General features: G+C 59.4%; 1 protein-coding gene across 1 annotated transcript in view; it reads left to right on the top strand.

The window, feature by feature from the left end:
* Positions 1 to 15049, top strand: part of SRCIN1 (SRC kinase signaling inhibitor 1) — a 63042-nt gene extending 47993 nt beyond the window's left edge. The window contains exons 12-19 of the mRNA XM_042965454.1: positions 615 to 745; positions 899 to 1046; positions 1387 to 1630; positions 2088 to 2322; positions 3932 to 4086; positions 4349 to 4501; positions 8826 to 8972; positions 14687 to 15049. Coding sequence (XP_042821388.1) covers positions 615 to 745; positions 899 to 1046; positions 1387 to 1630; positions 2088 to 2322; positions 3932 to 4086; positions 4349 to 4501; positions 8826 to 8972; positions 14687 to 14821 — 1348 coding nt within the window. The 3' untranslated portion in view covers positions 14822 to 15049. The remainder of the gene's footprint in view (positions 1 to 614; positions 746 to 898; positions 1047 to 1386; positions 1631 to 2087; positions 2323 to 3931; positions 4087 to 4348; positions 4502 to 8825; positions 8973 to 14686) is intronic.

The following is a 15049-nucleotide window of genomic DNA, read 5'->3' as shown; positions in this document are numbered from 1 at the left end:
CTCTTGGTTTCAGCTCAGGGCATGATCTCACGGTTTCGTGAGTTTGAGCCCCACGTCGCATCAGCTCTGTGCTGACAGTGCAGAGCCTGCTTGGGATTCTCTCTCTCTTCCTTTCTCTCTCCCCCTCCCCCACTCATGCTGTCTCTGTCTCTCTCAAATAAATAAACAAACAAAAATACTCTTAAAAAATAAAGATGTGGGGTTTTAAACGGCACAAGCTCAGCATAAACCTGCTGACACCTGAAAACAGTTTTGTCCTCAAGGGAAGAGGCTGAGTGCCTGGATCATTTGAGAAAAGGTAGATGGACATGGCAGGGGCCACCCCTCAAGAGAGGAGACCCCACAGGGGCACATGCAGTGGCCTCCCGTTCCCGGAAAGGCTGCCAGGTTCTCTGCTGCCTCTTTGGCAGGAAGGGCAGAGGATGCAAGTTATAGGGAGGGAGATTCGGGCTGACGTTTGGCATTTCTCTGAGGTTTGATCTCACCTGGGCCTGTAGCCTGGTGAATGGCTTTTAATTGCGATCCGACCGGTGGCCTGATTTCTTTCCAGCTGCCCAATTTCAGGGGGCTGGGCTGGGGCCAGAAGGGCTGAGGGGGTCTCTCTCTGGCCGCAGTGACCTGGAGAAGTCGGTGGAGAAGATCCAACGGGATGTGTCCCACAACCACCGGCTGGTGCCTGGGCCGGAGCTGGAGGAGAAGGCGCTGGTGCTGAAGCAGCTCGGGGAGACCCTGACTGAGCTCAAGGGTGAGCCTGGAGGCGAGAGTGTGGCACGTGGTCCAGTGGGGGAGTCCCTGCTTCACCCCCACCGCCCACCCCCGGGCGCTGCCCTCCCTGCTGCCTGTCCTCCCTGTCCTTGGAGCTGCTCCCTCCCCAGCTCACTCCTTCTGGTCCCCTCAGCTCACTTCCCAGGCCTGCAGAGCAAGATGCGGGTAGTGCTGCGTGTGGAGGTGGAGGCCGTGAAGTTCCTGAAGGAGGAGCCGCAGCGCCTAGACGGGCTACTCAAGCGCTGCCGTGGGGTCACAGACATGCTGGCCCAGATCCGAAGGTCTTTCTATCCCTGACTTCTTAGCTCCGACCTCCGATTTCCCAGGAGGTCACGCACTGGGCGTAGATCAATAGATCGGCCTGGCCCCTTAGCCTGACTCCTTTAGAGGTCACTGATATGCCAACTGGATCTGAACGTCAACTCTGACCTGTGACCCCTGGCATGGTGTAGGCTTGGCTCTCCCTTATGCTGGATGCAGTCACTCCTCCCCAGACCCTTCCGTCTGTCCTGCAAGACCCCAGAGCCCTCCTCACACCCTGCCTCCCCCAGGCCAGGCTTCCCTCACACGGGGCCCCCAACACGTGGGTCTCACAGCTGCCCCTAACTCTCCCAACCCCAGGCAAGTGGACGAGGGTGTGTGGCCACCCCCCAACAATCTCCTGAATCAGTCCCCCAAGAAGGTGACGGCCGAGACGGACTTCAACAAGAGCTTGGACTTCGAAATGCCACCCCCCAGCCCTCCACTGAACCTCCATGAACTGAGTGGGCCCGCTGAGGGAGCCCCTCCTACTCCTAAGGGCAACCCTACCAAAGGCCTGGACGCTGCTGGCAAGAGAAGCGTGGACAAGGCTGTGTCTGTTGAGGTGCTGGGCCCGGGATGGGGGGAGGCACAAGCCAGGCTCACGTATTCTCACCACCATCCTAGATTGGGAAGTGCCAGCACGTGGGTACCTTTTCCTGGGGGAGGAGGAAGTCTGAGAAGCACATGGATGGTGGCATTAGTTCTGCCAGACAGAAAAGCATTTTATGAACCTGTGACAGTCAAGGCAGTGTGATGCTGGCATAAGAATGGGCCGTGTGGTCACGAAGCAGAATAGAATGTCTCCCAACAGGGCTGAGTGTATCAGGAGAGTAGCGTGTGACAAAGGCGGCATTCCAGACTTACAGGGAGACACTCAAGGAGAAGTCTGAGGGTCCCCCAGGGGCTGGATCAAACTCCCTTCTCCATTCCTGGCGTGCGTGGCTGGGGGAAGGGGCTGCAGCCCCTGAGGCCAGGAGCAGGCAGCTGCTTCAGTGCTGATTCTCAGTCCTCCTGTCAAGGCTGCCGAACGGGACTGGGAGGAGAAGCGGGCAGCCCTGACCCAGTACAGCGCCAAGGACATCAACCGGCTGCTGGAGGAGACGCAGGCAGAGCTGCTGAAGGCCATCCCTGACCTGGACTGTGCGAGCAAGGCCCACCCGGGCCTGGCCCCCACCCCTGACCACAAGCCCCCTAAGGCCCCCCACGGCCAGAAGGCAGCCCCCCGAACGGAGCCCAGTGGAAGGAGGGGCTCAGGTATGGGGGCAGGTAGGGGACTGGCAAAGAGCCCAGAGGAGGGGGGCCCCCATCGTCAGGAGCTCTGGGGTTGGTGGGGGAGGCCCTTGGGCGTGAGACCCTCTGCGGTCATCCTGCCAGAGGAGGGAGGTGCTGGGGCATCAGCATCCTGACCTTCAGCCGCTATAGGGAGACCCAGAGGGCAGGGTAGCGCTGGACTCCATCCGGGGCTTTTCCCGCTGCCGTGACTGCTGCTGAGAGACCCACGCAGGGAGGATGAGCAGGCCCAGGCTCTGTCTGCATGTCGTGACCAAGCATGTGCTCTGAACCAGGCTGTGCTCAGACAGGGCATGGTGCTGGTCCCTACGGTCGTGGTTTCTGTGCTCCCCGAGCCCGTGAGCTCACAGGGGAGGCAGAAATCCAACTAGGAATAGCAGTCACCATTCATTCATTCCTGCTGTACGTATTTGTTAAGCACCTACTGTGTGCTGAGGATAAGGAGATAAGACACTGCATGTTTCCAAGGAGCTTAAAATTTAGTGGCGGTGTAATTCTAACATTTTTGTTTATCGGGCACTTACTATGTGACGGGAACTACTCCAGATGCTTTCTATATATTAATCCTTACAATTTTGCAACAACCCCAGGGGGCAGATACGGTAATTATTCCCATTTTATAGATGAGAACACTAAGGCACAATGTAGCTAAGAGATCTGTCCCAGGCCATGCTTAGTGGGTAAACCAGAAAATAGGACGCAGGTGCTGCCTGTAACGGTGGCCACGCAGTCCTAGAGAAGGCCCTGGAAGAGCGGGAAGGGCTTTCCGCTGGAGGTGACTTTCCACTGGAGTCTTGAAAGCAAGTAGGCCTTTCCATGGACAGTGAGAGAGGGCACTTCAGGGAGAGGGAACAGCATGTGCAAATGGCCGGAGGTGTGTGTTTGGTGTCGCTGAGCAGGGTTCAGGCCAGGAAGTAGCAAGCAGAGCTGAGGCTGAAAGATGGGCAGTCGTGGGGGGTGCTGGGCCAAGGAGTTTGGGCATGGTTTGGAGTCATGGGGAGCCACTGGGGCTCAAAGCAGCGGAGTGTCAGGCTCCAGTGACTTTTCTGTAGGTTGCCCTTGGAAACAGTCCCCACCCCTGGAAAAACGGGGAGGGGGAGCCTGGTGGGTCAGGCCGGGCTCTTGCACGTGTAACTGCTGTCTCTTGATGGAGAAGAGAGGAAGGTGTGTGCAGGGCAGCCGCTGAGGGGCAGGCGGGAAAGAGATGGACGAGAGCAGCGTTTCTCAGACTTGAATGTGTGCGCGAAATCGCCGGAAGATCTGCCAGAATGTGGGTTCTGATACAGCAGCTGTGGGTGAGGCCTGAGCTTCTGCATTTCTAACAGGCTCCCAGGTGCTGCCAGTGCTGCTGGTCCGCAGACCGCACTTTGAGTAGCTGGGGTGGGAGTGCACTAAGAGGAGTGACGGGAGTGGGTTTCACGGGGAAGTGAGCGAGAACAAGGAGGGACCTGTGTCCTCCTCCCTGAGCTTTCCTCTCCCCTCCTCCCTGGAGGAGGAAGCAAGGTTTCTCCCCTTGGTGCACGGACTCCGAAGTTAAGCGTCCCCTGACCCCCAGCCCCTTGGCTGCCCACAGATGAGCTGACGGTGCCTCGATACCGCACAGAGAAGCCCTCCAAGTCGCCCCCGCCGCCCCCTCCCCGCCGGAGCTTCCCCTCCTCCCATGGCCTGACCACCACGCGCACTGGGGAGGTTGTGGTCACCAGCAAGAAGGACTCGGCCTTCATCAAGGTACCAACCCCACCTGGGGCAGCGGGATACCCAAGATGACCTCTGAAGACCCTCTGGGGCGGAAGGAAAGGAGGGGGCTGGCCAGTGGTGACTCTGTTTATGGCTCGGGCTTCCACCACGGGAAGGGGGCCTCTGGCAGGGGACAGAGGAAGCGGCAGATGAGGAGCTGGAGCAGGAAAGGCCCCCCCGGATGGGGCCTGTGCGGTGAGCTGGTGCCGGAGGGGGGCAGAGCCTGGTCCTGACGGAGGCCTGGGCCTTGCAGAAGGCCGAGTCCGAGGAACTGGAGGTGCAGAAGCCCCAAGTGAAGCTGCGCCGGACCGTGTCCGAGGTGGCCCGCCCGGCCTCCACACCACCCATCATGGCGTCTGCCATCAAGGATGAGGACGACGAGGACCGCATCATCGCCGAGCTAGAGGTGGGTCAAGGGCATGCCTGGTCCCTGAGTCCTCGGCCAGGCTCCTCCCTCTCCCCACCAAGCTGACCCCACTGGGGAGGGGACTGGGCTTCCGGGCTCCTGCTGAGTGCTGGCCTGTTCGGGACCCCTCCTTCTTGCCTCCATTTCGCCACCACTGTAAAATGGGGGGAGGGGGCCCGAAGTCCCTCTTTGCAGGTTTGAGGGTTTTTTTATGGTAGTCTCTGAAACCACCCCCCCCCAACACCACTGCCCCGAGACCCCCTATGCTCTGAGACCCCCGGGCCTGAATGTTCTGAGAACAGAGTGCTTTAACACCCTGATACCCACGTACCTTGAGCGCCCCCTGTGCCGTAAGTCACCCATCCTCAAGTGCTCTCAGCCCCTCTCCCCAAGTGGCTGGAGACCCTGACTACCTAGGCCTCGGGAGGAGGAGACAAGATGGAGGGCAGAGTGGCCAGTGAGCATGGTGAGGGGCTGAGGAGTAAGGCTGGCGTCCCTCCCGGTGGGCCACAGGCCAGCACCCCTGTCCTCCTTGTGCCCCCTTCTCCAAACCTGCCCCACCTTCTGCTCCTCAGGTGTTTGAGAGAAGCTCAGTGTCTTCCCTCCCCCCCACGCCCCGCCGCCAGCCGATCCCCACCTTGCTGGCACCCCAGGACCTGGGGCCCCCTGGGGGCTCAGCCCAGGGCCCCACATGGAAGGTAACGGGCTGTCCCCCACCTCTCACGGCTCTGTCTCTGCCTGTGCCTCCACACCTTCCTCTCCTCACCTCTCACGCTAACCCGCTAACACGCCAGTCACGTCCCCACGTCTGGCCACTGCCACAGCCTCACCCGCCTGGCCTCACCCCTGCCCTGCCACGAGGACAGGCGCGTAACCCTTCCCTCCCTCTTCGAGACTCTAGCAGTCTGCTACCTGGTGGCACCTTGTGTCTGCATTTTCTTACAGGCTTGATTCTGAGTTGGGTATTTCGTTCCAATCCGCAGACAGAGTTCAGATCTGACCCAGAGCCTGGGTTTTGTCTTGGTCCAAGATGGGAGCTTGGTTCTTGCTCACTACATGACTTTAGGTCCAACTCAGAATCTGACTTTGTCCTGAGCCCTTGCCTAGTCCCTGCACCTGACTCCTCTCCTCTGCTGCTGGTGCCAGGTGGGGGCTCCATTTCCCCCCCTAGAATCTATGCCTTGCACCGGGGGCCAGGAGAAAGGCTCACTGATAGCCTCCTTCTATCCCATGGCCCCAGTGGTCAGGGAACTTGGAGTAGAAGCAGCCTATGCCCTTCCTCAGCTGCTGGTTTTGTCTCTTAGCATTGGGAAGTTCTTCCTTCTCTCTGACTTCAGTCCTTGCTGCTGTCCTGCTACACTTATTCTCTCTTTATTCTTTCTTGGGAATTTGGGGGTAGACCTGCTGTCTGCACCCCCCTCCCAGGGGACTGTGCTTGGGGAGGGGGACCTGGGGAAGGCGGCCTGGGAATCTCTCCCTCTTCCCAGTCAGGTTGGGGCAGGAGGGCCTCTGCTCTGGGGAGAGGGCGGCCTCCTGTGCACACACATGCTCACCTACCTTGTCTGGTTCTCTCTGGCCCACAGTGGGCTCCATGCTGTCTCGCACCTGATTTCTGGCCTGGCTTGAGGCTTGAGGCTTGTGGTGCTTTGGCTCCCTGGCCAGGGGGAGCAGACAGGCACTAAACAGGGGGACAGAACTGTCTGCCGGGCAAAGGATGGGCACAGAGCAGTCTAAGGAGCCATCTGGGGATGAGCAGTACGGAAGGGGTGCCCCATGGGCTGGCCATGCCCTTGGCACTTTGGCCCACTGCACCCAGCCGCTCCTGCCTCTTTCTGGCCTTTGGGAGCTAATCCTGAAGGGGTCCAGTGGGCAAAGCCCCCCTGCTGGCCTTTTGGGCTGGCTTCCCCTCTGCATCCTGTGGTGCCATCGAGCAGTGGAGCCGGGCAGGCATGGGTCGCCTCTCTGTCTTCCCAGCCTGCACCCCGCCACCTCCAGGTAAGCAGGTGGCAAGGCTGGGTGGGTTGCCTTGGGGGAGGGAGGCTTGAGGTCCCTGCTGCCCCCCTGGAATATCCCCATGGCTCCTTTTGGTGGAAAGAGCACTGGACTTGGAGTCAGACTGCCTGGGTTCAAATCCTGGCTCTGCCACTAACTAGCTGTGGGTAAGTGACCTTGGGTGGATCTCAGGACACCCACCCTCAATGTCCTCATCTGCAAAGTGAGGACCACAGGAGCGGTAGCCATTTCGTGCCGAAGAAGAATTTGGCTGAGCCCCTCCCCTTGTGGCTGTGAAGCCCTTGGAGAAAGCTCCAAAAGTAGAGGGTGACGGGGCCAGGAGTCTCTGGCCTGAGATTAGGGTGACAGCCCCACCCTTTGAGGCCAGGTCAATTCAACAAATAGCTAATATTTGCCAAGTGCCGACGCTGTTCTAAGCACACGCTCGCGTGAGCTCACTTAATTTTCCACCACCTCTCTGCTCTTGTTACCTCATCGTACAGATGGGCAAACTCATGGGAGGACCCATGGAACCTGCTCCCAGAGTTTAACGTGGGCAGTGAGAGGCAACCCTGTGTCTGTGCTTCCCGATAAACCAGCGTCTCTGCCAGCAAGTGGGAGACCACAGTGTGGGGTCGGAAGAGGCCCGAGTTCTAGTCCAAGCCTTGCCTCTGACTTGTTGAGCAAACTCAGTCACTACCCTCCCCTGCCTCAGTTTCCCCATCTGTGAAAGGAAGGGGCTGGGCTCACCCACGTCTGACCCCCCTGCCCGCACCATCCCAGCTCAGGGTGTTTGGTTTGCAGGGATCATAGTCTCCCTCATCTTTCTTCTCCCCCCAGGCTGCCCCAAGTCCCAGGGCTTTCTGCGTCCCCCAGATCATCTTGACGGAGTGTACCCCCAACCCTCCCTCCCCACCAGAGGCCAGACCTGAGGAATCCGGTCACAGGACAGCCCCCACCCCGCGACCCCGGACCCTGGCTGGCAGTGGGAGGGGCTGGGATGGTGCACGGGCCCTGCCAGAGGTAGTGACCAAGGCTGCCCAGCCCAGGAGCAGCTTGGCGCCTGAGAAGGACGGGGCGGCTCAGAAGAGACTGGGGACGAGGAGCTGCGTCGCAGAGGAGGGAGGAGCCGGCGTCCCCTGTTCTTGGGGACCAGCCCCTGACGGGACTCTGGAGCCCTCCACTGCTGACAGCCACCCAGAGGAGACCCCCAAGGACACAGGACAGGATGTCCAACCCAGCAGTGGGGAGCCCAGGGGCCAGCCCGCTGCTGGCCTGGGCTGCACAGTGAGAGGTGCCACCACCCAGCGGATGGACAGCCTGGAGGAGACACTCCGGGAGCTGGAAGCCACTCTGAGCCAGATGGGTGCAGCCCTCGCCATGGGGCCCCCTGGCAGCCCCCCACCCCTGCCACCCGGTCCCCAGGTGGCTGCCTCCTCCCCCAGCCTCTCCCCCTGCCTTCATGCTCTAGACTCTGTCCTCAGAGCTGCAGAGTGGGGGGGCTGCAGGGGCACCACACCAGGCCCCTCCTCCCACTGGCCTTTTCTCAGCCCCTGCCAGCCTCCTGAGAGCCCGGTGCCATATGGGGTTTGCAGGCAGAGCCTGGGAGGCTGGGAAGCTGGCCTACCCAGGGATCAGCCCAGCCAGCCCTGGCAGGGACCGGGTCCTCTCCCCTCTGCTCTGTATCTATAAACCAACAAATAAAGTTCTCTCCTCCTTTTCCATCCCCGCGCTCCCCTCCCCCTCTCTTGTCTGACTCTCTTTGCCTCTGTTGTTTCTCTGTCTGCGCCTCTGACTCCCCAGAGCCCTTGTGGGAAGGGTGGTACCTGGGGTGGTTCAAAGGAGCTGGGCTTGTCCATCTCTAGGGAGACTTCACCCCCATTCTCCCGTTCAGAGGAAGACATAGGTCTGGGGCTGCTAATCTGACTCTGTCTGCCATTATAAAGACCCCGCCTCAAATCTCAGGCATGCTCTGCCAGACCCAGCAGTGGGGGTGATGGCAAGGACTCTCACTTTGGAAGTAGCTTCCCCGGGAGAGTACCTGCTACCCCTGGGTTACTCAAGGAAACCACCAAAGAGCCCTCCCTGGGGAGCTGTTGGGAACCTGGCTGGGAGGCCCCTGTCCCCTCTTCTGCAGGAAGGCCTTAAACCTGGCCTCAGAGAGTGGACCTGGGTCCTGGACTGGGATGTGGGGCCCGGGAGGTCCAACGGTCTCCAGTTGCCAAGGGCCCACCGAGGAGGTCCCAGCCCAGCCCCAGAGATCAGGTCACCCAGCGCCTAGGATTCTGGAATGATCCCGCCTCCAACCCCCACCCTGTTCCTCTTCCTGCAGAGTGGTGGTGGCAGTGTGCCACCCATGAAGGTGGTGACTCCAGGGGCCTCTCGGCTGAAGGCAGTCCAGGGCCAGGCAGGCAGCCCCGACAAAGGCAAGCATGGCAAGCAGAGGGCCGAGTACATGAGGATCCAGGCCCAGCAGCAGGTAGGTGTGGGCGCGGTGGGGTGGGGCTTGGCCCGTCCTGGCCCCTCCCCCTCCCCCCCCCCCCCCCCCCCCGCAGTGCTGTGTGCTCCTCCTGTGAGCTGGGCATCTCCCGCCAGCTGCCCAGAGACCTCCTCCCTGCCAGCACGGCCCCACCAGTTCCTTGAGCCATCTTTTCCCTCCTCCCGTCAACCCTGGCTCTCTGGAGCTGCTCTACAACATACATTTTTAACCAGGCCACTCTCCTTTTAGGAGACCCTCACTGGGAGCCGAGAAGGTCTCTCCCCGGCTGCTCCTGGAGGAGGGGAGCCGGAGGACTCATGTCCCCACTGGCCCGATGCCTGAGGCCCTTCCAAGGCTGGGCCTGCCCTGGGGTGTGGGAGCGGGCTGCCACGTCCCTTTGTCCTCCTGCTTCTGCTCTGCTTCCTCTCCCTGCTCTCAGCCCCCCTCTCGCGGGGGTCGGGTCCTCCCCACTCTCCTCTTGGCCTCCCTCTTGGATTTTGGGCCGTCTCCCACCTGAGGGAGAGACCAATTCTGCATCTGCTTTTCAGTCTTGTGTTTGGGCTTTGGTGGGTTCCACTGACGTCAGTGGGGAGGGGGAGATGTGGCCCCCAGGTGGGCTGGGAATGACAGGGCTGCTGTCACCTCTTTCAGATTTAGTCAGCGGGCTTGGGAGCAGGTATATGGAATTGACAGCCTCACCTGTGGGTGTTTCTGCCCTTTGGCCTGCCGTGTGGCCTGGTCAGAAGGTGCAGGGTGGTCCCTGGGCCTAGATATTGAGAGAGACCTTTAGCGCGCTCATTTGGTTCAGTAGCATTTCTGAGCACCTGCTGTGTGCCAGGCCCGTTCTGGGTGCTGGGGTGGGAGTGGGTGCTGTAAAATGTCCACATACTGTGACCTGAAGAAGGTTCTAGGCTCAGAGGCAGGAGGTTAGAGACGGCAAGTCCAGCTACCTTCTTTACAGATGAAGGGACAGCTCAGAGAAGGAAAGGGGCTTCCCAAGGGCCCACAGCAAAGTGGTATCAGAGCCAGGATGGGACCCAGGAATCGCAAAGCCCTTTCCACCACATGGCCCTGGGACGGCCCTGGGCACGCAAGGCCCTGCCTCCCTGTCTGCTGGTTCCCTGGAGAGACCCCTGGAGACGGGCCACCCAGGCCCCACCCGCCCCCGACCAGCTCTCCTCACTAGCTCCCTGCTGGCCCGCCATCTTCCTCATGGGTCCCCAGACACGTCCTGCAAATCCCACCCCCAGCTCTTTGTCCTGCCACCACAGTGCACGAGTTCCCCTCGTCCTGTCCGGGCCGGTCCCTCCTTCGTGTCCACAACAGCAGCTGACATTTGCTCACTTGTGCCAGGCTCACACATTATATCGTTTGACATTCACCACACCAGTCCGAGGAACATCCTCCTGATCCCCCTTTGTTAGATGGGGAAACTGAGGCTTTGCCCGAGGTCAGGCCGCTGGCAAAAAGAGCAGGACAACATCCAGGCTGTGTGAGGCCCCTCCCCCCACATACCTTGCCTTCGGCCGCTTCAGTGGGCACCTTGCTGGGCTACAACTATGCTCTGTCATCTCTCTCCCTGACTTCCCCCGCTCCAGGCCCCCAGCTCCTCTCTCCTGCCCCCTTGCCCCCTCTGTGGCCTCTACGCCCTCTCCTCCATTCAGTTCCCAGCCCACCGCACCTTCCCTCCAGCCTCATCCCAGGGCTGGGCTAGGTCTCCAGTGGCCCCCAGACTTTCTCTTCCTCCCATGCCCTACTCCCCTCTCTGCAGGATGTGCAGTATAGACCCTGCCCCCCACATACACACGAATGCACGTGCACACACACACACACACACACACACACACACGGGGGAGCTGTGTGTAGACCCTCCATTGCTTGCTATCCTCTCCTCCCTTGTCAGCCCTCACCCTGACCCTCCTGACCCCTTTCTGGGCGTTTCTCCTCTGCCTGTTCACTTCGCTGGGCCCCACTTCCTCCTGGGCCTCTTAGCTCTTCATACCACACACACCTCCCCCTGGCACCTTCTGTCCCTGCCCGGAGTCTCTGTTCTGAGCCCAAGCCTGCCCATTAGAAAATGTCACCCTCCCTCCCCGGGGCATCCACCACGCTGGGGAGTCTCGATGGCTCCTCCTTCCTCCCTCACCACCTACTGTCCATGGTTCTCTCCCCACCAGGACCACAGGCCTAGCCATCCCTCTCACTTGCACTGTCTAGGAGGCTTTCTTTAAAAAAGCACCTTCTCCCTAAGAAAGCGATATATGTTCCTTGTGGGAATTTCTTAAAGAAGCAGCGGAAAAAAATCATCCTATGCCTCATTACCTAAATGCATGCCCTTCTAAGGTCTCCCTGTGACTTCTGTCACCTCTAGCCTATTTTCCCAGACCTGCGGGCTGGGGAGGGATATTTACAAAATGCAAATTATCGATTATGTCATTCCCCCAATTCCAAGCCCATGCCCACTGCTCCCTGCCGGGTGAGAACATCACCCAGGGTGCTTTGTGACCAGCCTGGGTTCCTTCCTCCTGGCTCTCCTGACACCCTCCACCCCACACCCTCGATTTGCTCCAGCCACACTGGGTCAGTGTCCTCTGGGCCCAGACACTGCTCTGTATGGGCCCAGGCTGTGAACTTGGTCAAAGTCCTCGGCCTTCTGCAGGCTCCTCCCTCATCTGTACAATGGGGACAGAAACCCAGCAGCGGGGTTCTGAGGTCACATGATACCTGGTGTGGGAAAGAACTGTGAGAGCCCCCATGGTGCTCTGCTCAGGAGAGTCCCCATAATCCTCCACTGCCCTGGACGTTTGTCAGTGCCAAGGGCCAGGCAGTGGCCTTTCTCCTATCATGTGGTTCTAACATTTGGGGCTCGAAGCTGCCTTCGAGGAGGAGGTTCTAGGCTTCGCTCTCAGGGGTTCTAGGCACACAGATCTGTTTAGGAGGAGGAGAATCTTCCCCAGGAGCCCCCAGCTGACCTCCCCTCTCTTCTCATTGCCCGTTTCCAAATCGGTCACTGGCCAGGAGAACAGAATTGTTCCAAATGTGTAGATTGCTCAGGACCCACCCCACCTGGGCTGAGGGAAAGGCCCACGTTTCCTGATAGATGGAGGCCTGATTCAGGCAGGATTTCATCAGCGAGGAGGGAGGGCGTGTGGGCCTGGGAGGAAGTGACCCTGGAGGAGGCACCAGCCAGCAGGGTCTGCCGACATGAGATAGTCTGTGCCTGTGCGGAGATCCGTGACCTAGCGCGGAGCTGCAGGCCAGCACGCTCAGGGCGTGGAGGGGGTGCCAGACTCTGACCCACGGGAGGAGGAGGGCGCAGGGCTCAGCCCTCTGGGCCCAGCTAATGGCTCTGGTCTCCTCCCAGCTGAAAGCTGAAGGTTTGTGCCTTGCCGCAAAGGTGACAGAGCTCTGTTTCTCCAGACACAATTGGAAGTGACAGGGGAAGACTGGTTGGTGAAATGAAGTGATAGAAAACTTGAGAGACAACTGCTGTGTTACCTGAGAAGTGAGCTGCACGGGGACAGGAGCACTGGGCACAGGGGGCATGCTCCCTCAGCTTCAGGAGCGGGGACTTTAGATGTCGCCACGGCCAGTCTCCTGGAAGGGAGGGATGGCTGATAGGGCTTTATAAACAAGTGCTCCAAGAGAAGCTACAAGCGATCTTGGTCTCCATGAAGAAGGAGCGGGGGTGTCCACACAGGCCATTTACAGGCCTTGCGCCGGCTGTGGGAGGAAGGGGCCCTCGCCTGGGTGAGGACATGTCACCGGAGTGAATAGTCAGGTGGCTGTACAAGCTGGAAGGCAGATATTTCAAAGACCAAAGCTCAGAATGGACCAGGGCTCTTGACAAACGCTAAAGGGAAGGAAGAGAAAAAGCTTTTAACTAGAGAGATGGGTTGAGAACAAAGAGGACAGCCCGGAGGGAATCAGCAGCCAGCTTGGGGACACGGTGAGATGTGAGGGGACACAGGGGGCTCCCCTCCCACCCGGCTTTGGGAGAAAGAACTTTGAATGGGAAAGGGTAGGAGGGGAGGGGCAGGACTGGAGCCCAAGGCTAGTGACCCAGAGTGAGACAGCCTTAGGTTGCCTTGTAATGAGCCTGTGTCCGGGCCCAGGTACCGGGACCCTGTGAGCAGGGGCCATGCCTGGCACATGGCCCTCGGTCAAAGGACTGAGTGAATGGAAAGATCTTGTGGCTGCAGCCCTGGAACCTCTTTGAGTCCAAACAGAAGAGCTACAGTAAAGGGGGAGGGGTTAGGAGGCCCAGACGGGAGACCCTTGCCTTGATTTTCATAAAGGGAAAATGCAGACTGCAGACGACTTGTGCGATGAGCAAAACCCAGATGAATCACTGCACGTGTGGAAGAAGAAATGGTGATCATCAACAGCAAGGGCAGGTTCACGGTCAGCCAGTCAGGCTGCCCGAGATCTCCTCGTTGCCCTTGCTGGCTGCTGGAGGCGCTCTCTGCCTTCCCTACCGGGAGGCATCTGCTAGAGCCCACCCAGTGGCGGGTGGTAGCGTAGGTGGGTGGGAAATGGAGTGACCTTGCCCAGACCGAGGCTGTGGGAGGTCTCTAGTGATGTGCCACAGCACTCTGTTTCCTTCCGCTTCCTTCCTTCCTTTTTTTTTTTTTTTTTAATCAATGCTATTTATCATACTAGTGGCTTTGCGGGGTGGGGGAGGGGTGGACGACTACAACCACAGAGAGAAACCCGGTCTGCGGAGCCCCGTCCCAGTGGCTCTTAAGGTCGTGTGCAGCAGGGTCACCTAGGGTGCCGGCCTAAAATGCAGATTCCCGAGCCTGAGCCAGAGGTACGTTCTGGAGCAGGGGCCCCGAAATCTGCATCTGTGACACATCATCCTCTGGAGGTGATGCAGGTGGCTCTGGAACCATACAAAGATCCAGACCCAGTAGGGACACAGGGAGTCCGCCAGAGGCAGGAGGAGGCGCGGCTCTTTCTAATTATCAGAGCTGACCAGTGAGGGCAGACACTTCACGGGGGAGTGACCTCCCATGATCCACAACCCACAGGGCTGAAGGCTGGAGGAACACTTGTAGGGGATGCAGTGGGGCTTCCTGCCTTGGGTCAGAGGCTGGAGGCAGTGAGTGCCTTTTCTTCCAGCTTGCGGTGGGAGGGGTTGGGGGGTTCTTTAGAGAAGTGCTCCCCTGGGGAGGACAAGCTTGCCCCTTAGTTGTCCCCATAAGACCTTCTGCTTAGTAGCAGCCTCCTGCAGAAGGCAGAAGGGGCCCTGCGGGGCTGCTGGCCCGTTGAGACTAACACCCCACCGACTCCCAGCCTGGGCCTCTAGTCTCTCCGCCCGCACCCCTGTGGCGGCCAACCTCTCACACCTTCCTCCCTCTCCTGTCCTCCCCACTCCCACCTCCCTGTCCACCTGTCCTTGGTGTGGTCTCCCCTGTGTTTCTCTGGTCTCTCTCCTCCTCCTTCTCTCTTTCCCCTAAGTAACCCTGGTCCCTAGGCCTTTGGGTCCAACTCTGTCCCCACCCTCCTACCCTGTTCTGTCCCCCACTGTGGCCCCTTCCTCCCCATCTCAGGGGATGACTCTCTCCAGATGCCCCTCTGGCTTCTTCCTTTTGCAGTTAATGTTCTCTTGGATTTGTGGAGGTTTTTCATTTTTAAGAACTTCAGCTGGGGACCAGCATGAAGGCTCTCCATTCCTCTCTCTGACCCCCTGACCCCTGTTTTTGTTCCAGGCCACTAAACCATCTAAAGAGATGAGCGGGTCGAATGAGACCTCAAGCCCAGTCTCAGAAAAGCCCGCGGCTTCCAGAACCTCTATCCCTGTATTGACTTCCTTTGGGGCGAGGAATTCTTCCATCTCCTTCTAGAAGCCCCCTCCCACCTCCACCTCAGCCTGTCCCCCCTCCTCACCCCTGTCACTTCTCTCCCTGCTCACCTTCCTCTCATCTCCACCCTACCCCCACCCCATTCTCTGGACCCTCTGAAGGGTTTGCCGCGGGTGTGGCCCTCCTCCGCTCTCTGCACCCATCCCCTTGTTGGTGTTTTTGGTTTTTTAAACGACTCACTTTTAATTATCTTTTTTTTTTTTTTTTTTT

The sequence above is a fragment of the Panthera tigris genome, chromosome E1 (assembly GCF_018350195.1).
Source record: "Panthera tigris isolate Pti1 chromosome E1, P.tigris_Pti1_mat1.1, whole genome shotgun sequence".
NCBI lineage: Eukaryota > Metazoa > Chordata > Mammalia > Carnivora > Felidae > Panthera > Panthera tigris.
Note: the sequence above shows the minus strand (reverse complement) of the source record. Positions and strands in the feature narration are given on the sequence as shown.